This window comes from Diadema setosum, chromosome 1, assembly GCF_964275005.1.
Source record: "Diadema setosum chromosome 1, eeDiaSeto1, whole genome shotgun sequence".
Taxonomy (NCBI): Eukaryota; Metazoa; Echinodermata; class Echinoidea; order Diadematoida; family Diadematidae; genus Diadema; species Diadema setosum.
The window spans coordinates 18702327-18722067 of NC_092685.1; the positions used below are offsets into that span (position 1 = coordinate 18702327).

The following is a 19741-nucleotide window of genomic DNA, read 5'->3' on the forward strand; positions in this document are numbered from 1 at the left end:
ATAATTATATAATTATAATGATGGCAGAGAGAGATAGGTAGGATTGCAGATTCAAATATGATATAGATATCATATGTATGTGAGGCTGAACTCCTTTTTATGTGTCATCCAATTTTTGACAGTCCATTCATGGATGGTATTTCAAATTAGAAGTTCCAAGTGTCACATTTGAGCCAAAACCATAGGCAAACCTGGCAGTGACAATCGATGTCATTTTATGACTTTCTCTTATTTTTCTTCATATTGGCAACCAAGTAAAATAATGATAGAGAATTAGATTAAACTGAAAGAGCAACTACTTTTATTATGGCACTTGTCTTTGCCTATGAATCAAAGATGTGATTTATGATAGGGATTAATTACTCTGCAGTTGTAATTTTGGTTATATAACTTTAAAGGACAAGTTCACCTTCATTAACATTGAAGGATTGAGAGAATGTAGCAATATTAGTAGAACACATCATTGAAAGTTTGAGGAAAATCGGACAATCCGTTCAAAAGTTGTGAATTTTTGAAGTTCTTGTGCAGTCACCGCTGGATGAGAAGACTACTGCAGTGTATGATGTCACATGCGTACAACAATGTAAGGAAAATATAAAGAGAATTTCACAAAATTTCAGCTTTTGAAAAAAGTACATATTCCCTTGACTCGTTACTGACATATGTTATGGGTGATATTATTCCCAATGCCTTTAGAAAGAGGCAAGTCAGGTGCTCTTTTATTATGCAAAAAAAGTGAAAATATGTTGAATTTTCCTTGCATTTTCTTTATACTGTTGTGCTCCTATGACATCACCAGCCTTAGTAGTCTCCTCATCCAACAGTTCCAACACAAAAATGTTAAAAATTCATAACTTTTGCATCGATTGTCCAATTTTCCTCAAACTTTCACTGATGTGTTCGACTAATATTGCTGCATTCTCTCAATCCTTATGTTTATGAGGGTGAACTTTCCTTTAATTATTTTCTTTTGCACATCAAGCTCTCCTCATAATATCTCCAGTGTTGTAATGGGGAATGTAGTATGACACATCCATTCCTGTCAAATCTCTATGTTCAGGTATAATCTGGCTAACATACTGATAATTAGAATACCCAATCAGGTTTCATACCTGTGAAGACATCTGATTTTTTTTCATGTGTCTGTGACATCATGAGTTAAAAGCAGTGTAATAAAAACAGAACAACAGAGTAGCCTCCTTCTCACAATGGATAACCAAAACCCTTCATTCAGAATCTAATACAGAAAGATTGCTGGTGGTTATAGTACACAATACAGACTAGGCCAGCTGTCGGTTGGAAACGACAAAGAGGTTTCATATTATGTTATTCCAGGAAAAAAAAATGTTTTGCTCATGATTAGGAATTGTCGCTGAAGAATATTCCTGTTTGGTTTTTAAATCCCTTGAAACCTTGGCAACATGAATGAGATGAATCATGCAGAATGGTGTAAGACTGTATGGGTAAACCCCTTTCCAAAGTTGAGACACCTGCCAGAGAACTTTACATTCATGAAAGGCAACAAAGAATAGTTCGAGGTTTGTGACATTTGCTTGTTCCCTAAAACATGATTCGTGCTGGGGAAAGTAGTGGGCTGATTTTTTTTTTTCTTTTCTGAAATGAAGAATAAGGGTAGCTGCCACCAGAAGCCCACCAATCAATCAGGGTAGTTGGGTGAGCACACGATGCCAGTTATCTATCACAACTGACCCTTGACCCCGGTAGCTGGGGCGGTGCCGCAAACTGATAACTCTTCCCCATGCAGTCAGGTGAAGGAATCGGGGGAAAAGTTGACAGTTGAGGGAGAAGATTCCAGAGAAGAGGAATCATAATAGAGGTATACAAAACTGAAGAAATATATGTGGCTGTCTTGATCTTCAAAGAAAAATGTTGAGGAATTCTGCGAGTGTCAAAGGTCATGTGTGGAAGACATTTTCAGGAGAAGGAGGAGAAATCTGTTGCAATCGTAGGTTGAAGGGGACTTTTCCCCCGAAAGAGGAAGTGGTAATGAATAAAGATGGTGATTTCAAATCAATATTTATGAATATCTGAGCAAGTTCAGGGAAAATAGAAAACTAGTTGTGACTGTTTTGAATTCAGCATATAACAGTAGTAATGCTGCATTCCTTGGGCAGCTAGAAATGACAATTTTGGTTTCATCACCAATGAATTAATCTATGGTTGGGACTTGGTGGTATAAAAAGACAGATGCAGATTTCATCTACCACATCCTATGTAGGTGTCTCTAGCACTCAAAGCTGCAATGAACAGACTACTGTATACACTATAATTTTCGCGTACATAAATTTTCGCGAATTGCCGCTGTCACACATTTTCGCGAGTGGTTAAATTCGCGATTGGGGGACCAGAGAAAATATGAAGTGGCAAAGAAAGTGTGAATTTTCAACTTACTGGCAAATAAGAATGATACTAGTTATACACTGCATGAAAAAAACTTACCAAACTCTGCGAACTAGTAAGTTAGAATTCAACATTTTTGAAGTGGTTAAGTCCATCGCGCTAGATTTCTGACGAGTGGTACGAGGGGTTGCGATAATGGATTGGCTCTACAGTATTTGTAAGTAGACGTGGACTAGCCCGACCACCCCAGACGCTGTTAATGCGCTGTGCTGTGCGAATGCTACTTACAGCGACTGGGCTGTGTATACTAGTTAGTAGTTAGACGTGGATGTGCTATATGTACATAAACAAGCTTAGCCAGTATGGTCTATTTGGTAAGCCGTGACATGGTATACTAGTACTGAAATGTTCGTATCATCAAGACAAGGGATTCATTTTGGAAGGTAATATTTTCGCGTGTTGTTAATTTCGCTAATAGCTCCCGACTCGCGAAATTTGCGAAAATAAAACCCACGCGAAATATATAGCGTGTACAGTATTGTTGTAAACAGTGATTTTTTTTTTTTTCCCCGCAGGTAATTTTTCGCGCTTGGCTGGGTAAAATGAATTTTGCCTGTTTTTCGTTTCACGGACAGTCATGACAGTTGAGCAAACACTTCAAACAGCTTACCGCTGCCACGGCCGTTAAGGGCTGTGACAGCATATACTACAGTTATGGGTAATTGTTTTGTATTATGACAGAAAATTCAGTCATGCTACAGAACGAGCAAAGATGAAGAAAAATACAAATAACATAACAGTGATATGCCTACTTTGAAATCGAAGATATGGAATGATATTACATATATAACAAGCAAAAAAATTTTCATGCTTGTACTTTCGTGCTAGTTTCGTGTTGCACAAGATTTGCAAAAATTTCCATCCTGTGAAATTTTGGATTTTTGCAGTATTTGAGATTTGTAATAATGTCGTTGACTGTTGATATTCTGATTTGAGCTGACATGGTAGCTAAGTAGTAGTGATCTTTAGAAAGGATGGACCTTATTTTGTTTGTGTGTTTTGTTGTTGTTGTGGATCAGTGAAAATCTGTATACCTTGGTAATTGGCTGTTAGTGGAAGTATATCATAGTGCGTTCATACACTTCATGCGTGCAAGCTAATGCACGCATGCTTACATGCACGGCATACTCAGGCACATAACCATATACAAATACACACACACACGTTAATGTCTGTGTACCTGGTACTTGAAATCATGACATGTGCACTCATCCATTACAGCCATTCTGTGCACTTTGGACCAATCTGTTCCTGTTAGTGCCACAGTTCCATATTTTGCTTTGTGTAGTATTAAGCAATGTTTACCTTTTGGTGATAAATGTACAGTTCTAGTCTGGTGCAGTTGGCCACAATTGTCTGAAAAAGTGGTTAAGTATTGTGTCATTTTATAACTCATTCATTTCTAACCTTGGTAGCAACTGACATCAGGTAGAATGAGATTGTAGGGTTTTAAAAAAAAAGGTGACAGACACATAGGCCCTACAGTCTTGGTAGAAACTGCGTTTGTGTAGTACAGTGTATACTACTGTAAAAGTGGATATTTTCGCGCGACTAATTTTTCATGCTTGGTCGAGTAAGAAGAGTTTCGCGTGTTTTTAATTCTGTGGAATCAATATAGCAAGTACAGGAACATGTGGCAAGCAAAAATATTCGCATGCTTTTTATTTTCGCGCTAGTTTCTGGTTGCGCCAAATGCGTGAAAATTTCCACTTTTACAGTATATTAAAGTCTTCTAGCTATTCACCTCTTATCGACAATTATAGCTTGTTTCAGTATACTGGCTGCTGCAGAAGGGCATAGTTCAATTTGATAGATCTGATCATTGATTGCGTATTGGGTGTATTCCTGTTTTGGACATGATTCAGTGGAACATCATAAATGGGAACTTTGTGTACAGTTGTTGGGACAAAGGGCAGCATTATGTAAGTCATCAGTGGAGAAGCAAAACATTGTTAACTCTGTAGAATGATTATCATCAGTGCCCTTTTGACTCTTACCTGGCAAGTTCAGAATATTTTATAGTGAACATTAAACAATCATTTTAGCATTTTATTCGTAACATATCAGTTGTGTAGAATGCCTCCAGGCACTATGATTTGTTCTTTTGGAGTGTGACCATTCTGAAAGAGATGGGAGGTTTTGAAATATATGGAGGGGGTTTCCCTTGATCATTTACTATGGGCTTTAAAATTGGCTGAGGCCATGTCTTGCTCATGCATTCAACAGGTGTAAGTGCTGCATGCACATGTACTTGTGTATTTGTTTTGAGGGCATGTTGTAAGTTTTAGGGCACAGTTTGTGTGCAACCCACACAAAGGGTGTTTACCATGCCAGAAAACAAATTTACATTTATATGTTTGCGTACCATAAAATTTGATGAGAGACACGCACAGGGCCAAAGTCCTGCCAAACTAATGTTTGGAAATTGTGAAGAATTTAACTCATTCAAAGGTATACAGTACAACAAACCGAATGACGGATCAGCTCAAACTATTATGTACCCATTCGGATGGGATGTATGATACTTTATCTATCTTGCAGGATGTATTTGTATACCCTGGGATCACTAATCATTGTTCTTTTTTGTACTCTGTCCTGGTGCTGTGTTTGTTGTTGTTGTGGTTGTTCCCTCTGATGCATTATGTTCATGATTGCACTTGATTAGCAAATTGCAGGATTGCAGTTTTCAGGTGAAGAGATTAGTAAAACATTTTCATCAAAGTATGCCAAGAATGTTGTAGTATGAGAATTGACTAACAGGCTTAGATTTACAGAAATAGTGTAGTGTATAACACCCCATTTTCATCAAAATATCCATCAGAATGTCCTGTATGCTTTTCTTCTGTTACTGCTTTTCCCTCTTTTTTTGACTTATAAATTTAGCATGGGGTTATGAGATACACAAATTCTGGAAAAGTTGTGATTTAAGTGACTCTGTGCTGTCAGGAATTGCCAGCATCAACTCTGTTCATTCAAGATTTTGACGAGATCCGTGTCGGCTAAAGGCCGATGGGTGTGACCTCTCTATATCATGAAATGCTCTCTGGAAATCTGGACCTATCATCATTCCCTCTATCACCAGAAAGATGTTTGAGGTTTATTAGATGTACACTGATACATATGCTGCAAATGATATGTTCAGTCGGCTCGAGATGCAAACACTCTTGGACATGAATTACCTTATTTTCATAACCCCAACACATGGTGTGGATTACAACAGAGTGGAGTTCACTCATGTAAGGAAAAAAAAAAACTGATCAAGATGAATAAACATAAATGTTTAGGATGAAGACTTTGATAAAAAGAAGCCTGGATATTGCATGATATTTTTTTTTCTTTTTGAGGTTGCGCATTGGAGATTGTTAAAGTAAGCTCTACTTCCTTAAGTATGTGATGTTTTACTTGTAAAGTGATCCTTGTTTATCGCGGAAAAAGAAAAATTTAAAAGAGTTAATTTGATCCCCTTTCAAGACCACCATTGTTACAATAAGGACATTATTTTTTTTCCAGCGCATTTGCTGGTGATGTCTAGTCATTAATATTGTTTCTGAGTCTCTAAAAGCTTTTGCATGGGAGTAGAATAGAGCAGTAACTTACAGCAATTTGTTGTCTGGATGGGATTTCATACACATTATGAAAGCCTTTTAGGTATCCAAAGAAAATGGTCTTAAAGATTGTCATATCTGATAACTTGATAATTAAACTATCCCAAAGGGATAACTATCATCTCAAAAAGTAGTGCAAGCAGATTTTATCCAAAGGTTAAAGTTATCAAAGTAGCTTTCTGGAAAAAAAAAAAGAATCCTTACAAATTAAAGATGCTGAGATATACTGGATATAAGATGTAGTTTATATGACAATTTCATAGCAGGATTTCTACTAATGCCATTAGCCAAATTCTATTTTAAAAAGCAAATGGCAATGCTGTGTTTGAACCTGCCTTAAAAGATATACAAGGTATAGGTGCATTGTATCTTCCTCAAGGATAGGGTGTCAATATCTTCATGGTAATTCAACATTTTTTTTTTTCTTGTCATGTTATTTACAAAGGCTGTCGATCTTGTCATTCATTAAAAAATGAGAAGGAAAGTGGCCCTTTCATGCAAATCATTTCATAAACCTTTGTTGGTGTGATGCAGATTTGCTGCCAGCCAAATTATGTGTGCATTAGTGCCAGAGGTTGGTTTTGTCTGGAAAAAGAGCATAATTCTACTCCCGGGACACAGTTCATTTCCTTCAGTAAATATCTCTGTGTCATGGACCGTGCAACAGGAATGTGAGAAGGCTAGTCTTCATTTCTGCATTTTAAGCCACAGTGATACATGACTTTGCCTGAGAGACCCAGCCAGTGAATGAAAGAGTTCTTTGTTCGTTTTCTGCATGCAACATGGCAATAAAATCCAACACTTTTCACAAAATCAACAATGTAATTAACTGTCATCCCATTATCAATAGCATACACAATTGTGTATTGCCCAGCAAAGAAGCTTATATGATATGTATCGAATGAGATACTTATGAATTACATGCGAAAAATAAATTTTTTTAATTAAAGCTCAGTGATAGTTTCATTCTATTGCACTGTGCAGAGATACAAAGTTGTATTCCATGTGCTCATTGAATGATCTCGGGCTAGCTTAAACACAAACTCTGATCTTGTATCAGTTTGAGTAACATACTGTTTTGTTTTGTTTTGTTTTTGTTTTTTTTTGCTTCACAGTGAGCTAGACGAGACGATGAGAAACATGCAGCAAGTCGCTAGTGAGAAAGAGCAGCTGAGCCGTGCGTCTGAGAGTTACCTAGAAGGTATCAAGGTATGTGAACGGTTTGCTTCATTTTTTCAAATTCTTCTCTTTTTTTGAAGGGTAACTGGCTTGACGTTTGTGAACTGCCTTACGTAATTTCCCTTTCTGAAATAGATATTGGTGATGTCACACACAGTCACCGTTTCTGTTATTCCACGTGTTTGTAAACTAATGTCCCCCCCCCCCCCCAATCGTGAGATGCTATGTGTGGGACTGAACTGATACCTTGTAAAATAAGGTACCGGTCAAAGAGATTTTTCTCCTCACCACCTCTAGAGGGCAAACTATACAATGGTGTCTGAGATTTCATATAGAGGCTGCCATTACCCACTTAGTAATGGCAGACTCTTCGTGCTCAAGTAACATTTTTACAGCGCGTATTTGAACTTTTTAACTTGTATGGGATTACGCACTTCTAGATTTGGCTGCTTCTTGGTTGCTCGTATGCTAGGGTGTTAGCATGAGGGGTGAGCCTACCGCCTAACTTTTCACCGTGCTCCCTGTGCGCTAACAAAACAGTTGTACAGGGCGTATGCATAGTCCGCACTCTAGCACCTACTCATTAATAAGCTCTTTGGTACCGGTACATAAACTCCAGTGTGTCAGGAAATGGTTGTGTGAGGTGATTATTAAACAGGATTTGGACTGCAATAACATGCAGTCACTTGGATGACACTGTAGTAATAATTGGTCATTGAAAGCTTTTTAACAATTGATGTTTGACAGATCTTTGCACATCTTTGCACATATACTACGGTAGTGTGATATAAATGTTTCAGTTTATTGTTTATTGGATTATTAAGAATACCAGACAATGGTTATGTTACCAAGAGGAAAGTAGGGTGCTCATTTCAGTTTTGAAATGTACCAATAACTTTTAGCACACCTCTTACTATTTCTTCATGGACTTACTCACACAAATCCGCAATGCCCACTTTCTTCCGGTATTCAGTCTTGCATACCAGTTTATAAAATGCAAACATACATACATGCATGCCTCCATACATACATACCTACATACATGAATTACATACTTACATACATGTACATACGTGCTTACACACATACATATGATATACATGTGTCAATACATTTTGTACTTGTATTAGTCTGGGTTCCTCTGAAAAGTTCAACTAAAGCATTTTCAGCACCAATACTAGTCAAATCACCAGTCTCATAAAGAACTCAAGAGAGCGAAAATAATACTGGCTTGGTATGCTCTGCAAACTTCCATTGAGTGACGTCCGGGAGAGAAAGGCACATTTCTTTTGAACGCTTTGCAAATCTCAGCGAATACTGAAAGACTTTTTTTTTTTGGGGGGGGGGGGGTTCTTATGACAGTCCTATGATTTCTAAAGTGATATTTTGATGGTGGCACACAGCTGGTTCATATTGCTCAGTCAGCCTGTATTTCTGTGTCATGTCACATGTGTGCAAGTGTCCTTGCATATGTCGTGATGAGTCAAGTCACGCAGAGCACGTCAAACGGATAGCCAAGATTGAGGAGACACCTTGAGATCTAATGGGAAGACACTGCAGGGTTTTAAAATCCCTCTTTGGATGGGAGACATTAGGCTCATTCACACAATTTCTTTTCGCTCTTGTCCACATGCTTTTGTCCCCACACAGTGCATTATTCGTGTACCACCTGTAAGTTAGACCAAATAGAATGGGTGAAGCAGATTTATATTCCAAGGCATTCACGCATATATGAGTACTGTATACGCTGTTATTTTCGCGTACAGATATTTTCGCGAATGACGAGGCCATTGACATTTTCGCGAGGTGTTGTTTTCGCGAATTGACGGCGACGCTTACATTAATGCACTATCAACAGGGCGCATGGAGACATTTTCGCGTGTTGTTAAATTCGCGATCCAACTGTGATTCGCGAAATTCGCGAAAATTAAACCCTCACAAAAATAACAGCTTATACAGTATGTTGTATCATATTTTGATAGTTATGGTTCTATTATATTTGAAAAAAGATTAAATGAAAACTCTATATTTAAATGAGTAATGCTCTTTGTAAAATTACTGCATATGAGTATATCACAATCTCCATGCCTCTCCTATTTGTATTGTCTTATGAAAGACTTAGATGAAACAGAGATGATAACATTCACTATTATTGCTTTGTTATACTTTCTTCAAATCTTCAAATATGACATAGCAGTAGTGCTAACTTTACTTTTGAGGACATTTCTACGGGGGATTTTTTTTTTTCCTTGGTGTGAGTACAACCTGTGGTTATTATGTTTGAAATTCATATCAGATTATTATTCAGTCCTTGGGAGGGTAACACCAGGTAGTGATCGCGGCTTTGGTGATTTGACCTGATATTTCCGATGGTTCACAGTTAATCTGCACATTGGTGATTCTTATCAGTTCTGGTACCCAGTGGACGATCGTTGGTTTCCAATTGTTTCTGATCAAATTCCCATGGTCAGATTTCATCGCTGCATATAATGTATGTCCCTGATGCAGGAAATTGAATTCAAGGCAGACTTGATGTAAGGTTCTTACGTGTCTTATCGTACTGTTTTTGTGGCTCATTCTGTGAGCGAACAGGACACGAATTCTGCCAAAATCCAGGTCCTTGCACGTTCTTGCCATCTCTGTTCCCTGTGATATGCTGTGAATCAGGGAAATTAATTGACAGGGGGGAATGCGAGTGGTTTGGAAGGAGCTATTTAGGGGGTGGGAGAACTCAGGATTTGGTGGTATGGGATAGTATTTGTTGCCATGGTAACACGCAAAGGAGCTACTTTGTGTTGAACTCATTACTCATTCCACTCAGTCAAGGATCAAGGACAACGCACCTTTGGTATGAAGCCTAGGAGTTGAACAAGAGAGAGAAAAGAGAAAAGGTTAAAGGGGGAAGGGGGGGGGGGAGGAAGGAATCTTTCACTGTGTTCCATGGAGGTGTTGACACAGTACATTCCTAAGTTCAGACGACAAAATACCCTAGCTCACGTTACACATCAATTAGTTTGATAATGGTAGCAGAGCTGTTTGCCAGATTTCAGACATTATTTTCATGAGGTGACAAGTTTTGGGTCCATATAAAAAAGATATGTATGACCTTCTTCAATTCCAAGAGGTATGATTCAAGGAATGAGGAAGCAAAGTCATTGAGTGGCATTACTTTCTCCCTAAACATGGTCCTTTGTCTTTTTTTTTTCTGCAACATTAACATATAGATTTTTGTGGACTTCCTTATGGGGGTATTTCTTCTAAGTAGTGATCCCCATAGGATCTGTCTATCCTCCTAAGATGGGATGTCACAATCCCTTGAAAACAGGTGCAGGATGAACTCATTCCGTCATACAGGCATGTGGTACGGAAAGTCACATGACCAAAAACCTGGAATTTTTACTGCGGAGCATATATATCATCAACAGAAATAAGGACGGGGAAAGTCTGATAGAGTTGGAAAGAAATGCACTGTGGAGAGTCATTTTTAGCTTTTTTTTTTAATGTCAAATGTACTTGTAATGTGAGTTGCCTAGCAACTTCTAAACAGAAGCATGGAATGTGGGAAAACCCAGTTTTGTTGCTACCACCATGGAGAGCCCCCTACAGGTAAAGCTTTGAGGCCAAATTTGGTGCAGTAACATGGCTTGAGCACCCTGAACATGTGTGGAAGAGAAAGAAGTAAAGGGGTCATGTCAGAGGTTGTGTGTGTGTGTGTGTGTGTGTGTGTGTGTGTGTGAGTGTGTGTATACGTGCGCTGTTGGTTCAAGGATCAAGCATACGTATTCCAAGGGTGCATAATTGTACCTCTGTGGCGTTCTTGCTGTGATTGTGAATGTAGGTAAAAAGTGTAGAGTTCATGGTTTTTGTCCCTATGACGTTTTAGAAGTGATGAGGAGAAATGCAATGAGATCTTCTGGAGGCAGGAAAAAGCAAAGATATCTGATGTTGACTAAGAAAGTATTCACTAGCAGTGAGTGGTATATAATGAATGAATGAATGATGATGATGATGATGATGATGATGATGATGATGATAATGATAATTGTAGTAGTAGTAGTAGTAGTAGTGATAATAATAATAATAGTAATGATAATTTTTATTATTGTGATCATAATTATAATCATAATTATAACAATAATGCAATGATGATGATAATAGTCAATTTTTGTAGCCCTTTTCTATCACATTGTGTTACAACATAACAGAGAAAGGGGTGTGGGAGAGAATTGATATCAAGTTGCATGTTATACTAGTAACCAGAGTATGTTTTCATACACTTCTGGTGAGCTTTATGATAGTGATCATGTGTGATTTTTGAATAATTGATGAAATGAGCAGAGATGCAGGAAGGTTGTCAGAATTTTATCAAATTCCAGATCGCAGGTCAACCTTGCCTCTGCCATGGAATTTCTCTCACATGCAAACTTTTCTGATGTGCCAGACCAAAGCCGGGATTCTCTGATTCAATCCAAAAGTTGACTTTGGTATGGCCATGCAGGAAGTAGCCGAGCATGCCAACACAAGCCGGGTAGTATGGGATTAAAGCAGTTGCCGTGCATTCTTATCATGCCAGTATTAGGGACTATTTTTGGAAAGAGGGTGACTTTGCCGAACTTTTGGAAACATTCCAATATTTACTGTTGAGATATAATAATGGAATGTTGTTATTCTAGCAAATGAGAAATTCCATGTTAATTTCCTGTGATTTGAAAGGATTTGAAGGAAGTTTGGATCTGATGGTGACATGATACCCTTGAGATTAGCAACTGTTTTAGTAAATGGCAGTGCACTTGTCAATTGAGAAACAATGCATTGCCAATTTGAGGAGGGAGGGAGTCATGTTTTGTTTTAACACTGCCATGATGATTTTGTGAGTCGGCATCAATGAAACGACAGTGAGGCACCATCAGCAGGACTGATATCTGAAGATGTCGTATCAGTGGTACAAAGAAACATATCCTGTCATTGAAAATCATGCTGTCCTTACTCTTTTTTTGTTTGTTAATGAACATAGAACAACAGCCACAGTAACTATCTTGCAGTCACAATATTCAAAGTCAGATAATTTGACACTAATTTGAACCGCGTGCATTAAAAAAATAGTCCAGGATGGACATTTTCCTAGGCAGGTAACTTAAGAATCTCTCTCTGTAATACAGATAGAGTGGACTAACTGAGTAGTAGATATATTACAACAAATTGACGAGATGGCACATTTTTCAGGCTATTTTCTAACTAGGAGCAGCTTCGTGAGAGTGCTATTGCTGAAAGCATGTCGAGATATTAGCTGCTCATCTTGTGTATTTACAGTGGCATTTGTGTGAACCACAGCATGGGGAAGGAAGAGGCGCTTTGTTGTGTATTTATAGATTGGACGAGGGCGGCGACTGAGGGGCCAGATTTGCACGGACGCGATGACCAACGCTGATTCACGCCATGGTTGACCAGGCGCTGGGGCTTCCTGCGTGCCTGCGTCACCCCAGCGGTTGGGCCGGCGTAATCCCCTGCTTATAGTGCAAGACCAAACAGGGTGGAGGGAGGGCAAGGGGCACGGATTGCGAGCCAATAACTGGCAATTAACTCTCTGAAGGCCGTTATCTCAAGCTAACATTGACATTATACACAAACAGGTTGGTCATGGTAATGACTGACTTTACTTGCTAAATCAGACAGCACTGACCAGATTACAGTGGTTTTATGGTGGGTTTTATTTTTCTTTCAAGCTGGAGATCAAGTTTAATCTTGTCACAAAACTTCTCTAGGTTGCATTGGATGGGAACCTGTAGGCCCATTCACACGCGCTTGAAAATCAACGGGTTTTAAAAACATATATTCTGGCAATGTAATTCAAAAACCAGTAATTCTTTCATCTGGACACAAATATTTTTTAACTCACTTAATATGCATCGCAATGTGAAAATCAATTCAATTCAGCTTGACATTTTACTAAGCTCTCGCGATAATTTGCCTGCACACCTGTGAGTTAACGGTGCATGAAGAAACTATGAATTTTGTTTTATCCAATAATGGAACTTGCCACACTAGATACCAACAATTCGATACACATAGTCATGTTCTAGTCATTGTCTAGGCATGCTCAGTCTGGAGATCCAAAGAGCTTCGTTTTGCAACCAAGTGATTTTTGTTTGTTTCTTTTTATATTTTGCCATGATTTACTGTAGCAAAGGAAATTAATTTTTGCATCTTGATGCAAAAACAGATAATTTTCCTGTGATTTTTTTTCTCCCCCACATTGAGCTGGAGATAAAGTCTTATCTTGTCACAAATTTTACCTCACGCTGGATGTGAAGCCATGTAATGGTTTGACATATTATTTTGTGAGCAGGCAACTTGTTTGCTTGTGTGTGTGTGCGGAACACATGAGCCAGTATATTGAAATGATGTCACAAGTATCAGGTCAAGTCATAATGAGGTTATGTTGATGATATGATGGAATTTGAGATTTTAACGTTGAATTCATGTTAAAATCGCTGCAAGCATGTGTAGGACACAATATCGACCCTTGTAGTTTAATTCAACAGGGCAACACAGTAATTCACAAACACTTTGTGTAATCGTGTTATTCAGTCAATTTACTTACTTACTTACACACTGCTTTATATGAATTATACCAATCATATGAACAACAACAAACAAGCATATCGCTGTGATCAGGGATCATCAAATAGACATCTGCAATAAAAACATTTGTACGAAGTATTTGAAAAGTCATCCCCCACCCCCCAAAAAAGTAGGTAAGATCCATCTTACATTGTTTAAAGCAATGTTTGATTGTCGTATATATATATAGAGATGCCTGCCAATAGAAACTTGGTATAAGCTGTATATTTTTTGCATCCCTTTTATGATAGCATGGTAAGCAATCAATAAAGTCCATATTGATCTTGTATGGTTATTTTCTTTCTAATTTGTTCTGTGTTATTTATGGTCCTTTGCTACTTCCACCTCTATGCTGAGTTTGCATCTGAAGGGGCTTTTAGTTGAATTTTCAAGCGTAATTATGACAATCAAGTTTATATAAATTTATCTGACTGGAGGAATGCAAACTCTAAAAATTCATTGCCAAGAATTTGTTTGGTCAGGGTGTGTAATTCAATTATTTATGCTTTTGATAGTTCCTATTCCCAAACATGTAAGATGCCTCCTCCGCTATGTGATGCTGAGCTTTTGTTACACACCTCAGAGTGGTTCTATCTATTCACCTGTGGTTTGACATATTATTTTGTGAGCAGGCAACTTGTTTGCTTGTGTGTGTGTGCGGAACACATGAGCCAGTATATTGAAATGATGTCACAAGTATCAGGTCAAGTCATAATGAGGTCATGTTGATGATATGATGGAATTTGAGATTTTAACGTTGAATTCATGTTAAAATCGCTGCAAGCATGTGTAGGACACAATATCGACCCTTGTAGTTTAATTCAACAGGGCAACACAGTAATTCACAAACACTTTGTGTAATCGTGTTATTCAGTCAATTTACTTACTTACTTACACACTGCTTTATATGAATTATACCAATCATATGAACAACAACAAACAAGCATATCGCTGTGATCAGGGATCATCAAATAGACATCTGCAATAAAAACATTTGTACGAAGTATTTGAAAAGTCATCCCCCACCCCCCAAAAAAGTAGGTAAGATCCATCTTACATTGTTTAAAGCAATGTTTGATTGTCGTATATATATATAGAGATGCCTGCCAATAGAAACTTGGTATAAGCTGTATATTTTTTGCATCCCTTTTATGATAGCATGGTAAGCAATCAATAAAGTCCATATTGATCTTGTATGGTTATTTTCTTTCTAATTTGTTCTGTGTTATTTATGGTCCTTTGCTACTTCCACCTCTATGCTGAGTTTGCATCTGAAGGGGCTTTTAGTTGAATTTTCAAGCGTAATTATGACAATCGAGTTTATATAAATTTATATGACTGGAGGAATGCAAACTCTAAAAATTCATTGCCAAGAATTTGTTTGGTCAGGGTGTGTAATTCAATTATTTATGTTTTTGATAGTTCCTATTCCCAAACTTGTAAGATGCCTCCTCCGCTATGTGATGCTGAGCTTTTGTTACACACCTCAAAGTGGTTCTATCTATTCACCTGTGGGCTTCTGGCACAATGTAGTGATAATATGCTAGTACTGCACACAAAAAGATATGAATTCAAGTCCCCTGTGATAACCTCATCTTGGTAGGAAGGAATAAAACCTTCATATTTTATATCAATCTCCACAACTTTTCTTGGTCAAGATATGTACTGGTATAGATACTAGATTAATGAGGTATATATCAGACTCATTTGGCAGTGTGAAGTGAAACGGCTGAAGGAAAAGTCATTTTAAAGGAGAAATCTTTGGTCGAAAGAAAAACATTAAGTGTGCACAAAATTCAGTCCAAATAGAATTTTGGTCACTGCTGTATATGAATTATTTCCACAATTATTTGCCTGTACACCCCTCCCCCCCCCCCCCAACTCATTGTATGACTCACATCTTGTTTGTACACTGCCAAATGGAAGTGAAATTCTCGAAGCTGTGTAATTGATAATAACCTGTTTGTCCTGTTTGTGTGAAGAATGCATACTTTTTTTGGCAGCGCGCTGAAATAGGTTTCGATATCAAATTTCCCTCTGGAATCAAAATGTGCTACACAGATGTTGAGCAAGATTAATGGCTGATGTCAAAGAAAGAAAAGAAACAAAAAATGGAAGTGAATAGTTAATCCTGTTATTGCAGAATCAAAAGAGGTTTGATGACTGGATTTCCAAAAAAAAAAAAATATATATATATATATTTGCTTGAAAGGAAGTTGTGTGGTTGCTTGGTGACAGCAAACTACCATTTACAAGTTGTAAGTTGATCAAATGAAAAAATTGTCATAAGAAATCCAATATTCAAGAAAATTGGGCTTAAGAGAGAGATCCTTGCACTCAGTAGGACTTACGAGATAGTCATCTGTTAATAGGTGTGCCCATAGGTAAAAAAAAAAAAAATGGTTAAAGCTCATAATTATAACTAAACATTGCAGTCACTTTTAATAAAAAATATTATTCCTGTCAATTTTATTATATTGAATAGTAATACTGTAAAACGAGGAATGTTTGTGTGCATTTTGATTTCGCAAATTTTGCGAGAGCCAAGATTCGCGAAATTAAAATACACGCTATATGCATTGAATGTTTGAGGCAACTCGCGAAAATTTCATGCCAAGAAAAAGGCAGTCAGCTCCAATTCGCAAAAATTTTATGCCTCAAAAATGTTGCGTTCTACAGTAGTCCATTTTTTAATATATTTGGGATTGTTTAGTTACTATCAATCCATTCTGTACTTGACTATGCCAACACAAAGTTACTTTAAGATTATTTAGTTTTTGATACAAACTCTGAATTTACAGCAAAGAGGCACTTGTGTGTTAGTGAGAGCCATCGTGAAAACAACAAATCAGTGAAAATCTGAGCAACATTTTCATTGACAATGACAAAAAATATATTTTCCTTCCCATAGTAAACGTGTAATACATGTACCATCTCTTACTGCACTAAATATGTTTACAGAAATACACATGAAGATAATGATGATTCTGGCCACATTGACCCCATGGCCTATCATTTGATCACTTCTTTTTAAAACTATCAGAAGGGCGTGAAATGCTAATCACTTGAAATCATTCAAAAACAACAGCATTGACCTCAGGAAAATGCAGTGTGTGTTATCTCCAAACAGCATATCCTCTCCTGAAGGACAATAATTTAGGCCAGACATGCCCAGTGCTGCAACAGATTTTGAGGCCCCGTTTCTGAACATTTCATACATTTGAAACGATATATCTGTTTATGTTCGTGTCTATTTGATGCTTGAATATATTTCACAAAGACAACCCAAAGATAACCTCTATAGGTTACTTTTCAGTAGGTAATAATTTCTTTTTTTGAGAGTCAGTGTTCTTTGACTTGCTAAGTATAATAAGTCTTGTGTAGTTAGTGGAAGATGTGTCGCACAGTGGAAGTTGTTTTGACTGGGAGCAGTGGAAAGACTTGGACAAACCAATAAGAATTCTTTTCAACCATAGGTGCATTGACATTTACAGTGAAATACTGCAGTAGTATTTTGTGTGGTATTTCAAAATGATGTAAATGCAAATATATCAGTAAGTTTATTTTGAAATACATTGCTAAATATTGTGGTATATATATAGGGTGATGATTCAAACTTCGCAGTTAATGCACATGCGAGATTTGAATGAATCGTGTCATGAAACACCACCGATCATACCACAATGTATTTCCCGTGTGATCTGACACAGTGCCAGTGCCTGAGGAATATGTGCATGAGCAGTGCTTACCTGGGAGAGGTGTACATTTGGGCCAGAAATCGCCTGGTATCTTGTAAATGTGATAACGTGATCAGTACCAAGGAAAATACTGCAGGTATCTTATTACCTTGGTATTTCGCCAATTAGAATGATGCCAACAAATTACCATGATACCATGGCATTTTAATGCATCTCATAAGTCTACCGTATTTCTCATGATATCACCATCATCATCCTCTTTTTGTCTCCATACCTGACACCTTCAGGCGCTGGCTCTGGAAAGGGAGAAGAAGGAGCTGGAACTCCAGAAGCGGGAGACCGAGATGCAGCAGCTGAGTAGCGTCAACAAGACCCTGGTCTCCGAGACTAATGCCCTCAAGGACAACCTGAAGGACATAGAGAACAAGACCAACCTTCTCGAGAACGAGCTCTGCGTCATCGAGGATAGGTCGGCACCTCTTCGTTTTCTCACCTCGCACCTCTTGTCCATTCTGACTGTATGCTCGAACCATGAAGTACATGAGTTGATTTGACAAAGAAGAGTTTGGTTATGGTTATACATATAATCATATGCTTGGCCTGTTAGAGCTATGCTTGCCGATGTTATCACTGTTAAGTTTTCATCGCATCGGTACACAGCAAATATGTGACTTAAGCCTCTGCGTACCACTTTTATTTCTTGTCCATAGCTATGTGTGCAAAATTTGTGCACATTTGATTCATTGGTACAGATAGGGGGTCCAAGGGGTGCTGTCACAGTCTTGGAGTTTGCTTGTAGGAAACTCTTAAATCTTTGGCTGCGTTTATCTTACTCGAGAGAGTGAATCATGTTTCAAAACGCGTTTGGAATGGTGTTTGCAAATGTGGTTTGAAACGTGATTCTCGGGGTGCCGCGTTTATCTAACCGGTCATGCGATCACGATTCGAGTGTTGTCACTGTGCAGCTGCTTTATGTCATTCGACCTGGGAAGTAAAGGTCAACTGCGTACCACCAAACATGCCTCATCATCCACACGCAAATAATGGGCAGAGAACATAGGTGGAAACAGCTGAAACATGTTTCAAAACGGCATTGCATTTATCCACTCCCAGAAAGGCGATTGTGGTCTCAAATGCATTTCAAAACATCCTTTGAATGGAGTTTCTAAACGCGTTTGAAAACACGGTTGCATTTATCTAATCCCGAAAATGTTTCAAATGCGATTAGGATTGTGATTCTGCCTCGGAAAATTTTTACATAAATGTCCTCTTTCTCTGTCAGGGACATTAGACAGTTTGTACAAGGCTGTAGGGTTTTCTGTGGCAATCAGCACTCACAGCTCGTAAAGGGTTATAATGAACATTAACCATTGCTCACTGATTTGTAGTGACACTTCATCAGGGAACCAATCTATCTTGGCAATGTTGAAGTATCCTGCAGTGTCCCAATAGTTTTACCAGCTCCAGAGAAAAGTGACATTTTCCAGCTTTTCTCAGCGTGTCAAGTGAAGAGTTTCTTTAAAGCTTCTCTGTGGGTATTATCAGGATGTAATTTAAAAGGAAATAAAAATGACACAATTGACTCTAGATGGATAATATTAGTGGACATTTGCTGAATGTCAAGAGAGTTTTGGAGACAAAATGATATCGTCAACATCAGTTTCCCAGAAGAGAAAAGGTGCGTGACGTAAGCCAAAAAAAAAAAGGGACAATCTTTCCACCCACGCCTTTTCAAAATGAGATGACAGAGCTGGAGTGGAATTTGTGTATATATTACGTCATTTCTATGCACATAATCTAAGTGTCTGACAATGCTGCAACAATGTATAGCAGATCTGATCGCCAGATATGCAAAGTTGTCTACTCTGGTTACATGAGTCCTGCCAGCATTTCTTGGAGTGAACCCTACAGAAGTGACAAAAATTTAAAGGTGAAATCAAGTTCAATACTATGACACTGATGACAAGATAGTTATTATTCTGCTAGAAATACATTTAGTTTTGTAGCTAGACCATTCATGATTCAGTGGACTAGAGTAATCTTCTACCTGGCTGTTGTTATTGACCCAAAAGTCTGAAGAAAACAGGTCTTTAAAAGAGAAGAAAAAACAACCTGTGGCAAGTTAACAATGAAATTTTAACCTTGGCCCAGACAGAGTAATGATAAGGCCTCTTGGCAATAGTAGTCCTTGATGGGCTGTGTCAACATTTTGGCACA

The 19741-nt window shown here is 38.0% G+C and overlaps 1 protein-coding gene across 1 annotated transcript in view; it reads left to right on the forward strand.

Annotated features, from left to right (window-relative positions):
• LOC140227863 (pleckstrin homology domain-containing family D member 1-like) overlaps positions 1-19741 on the forward strand; it is a 76947-nt gene that overhangs the window by 40113 nt on the left and 17093 nt on the right. The window contains exons 7-8 of the mRNA XM_072308255.1: positions 7142-7235; positions 17812-17993. Coding sequence (XP_072164356.1) covers positions 7142-7235; positions 17812-17993 — 276 coding nt within the window. The remainder of the gene's footprint in view (positions 1-7141; positions 7236-17811; positions 17994-19741) is intronic.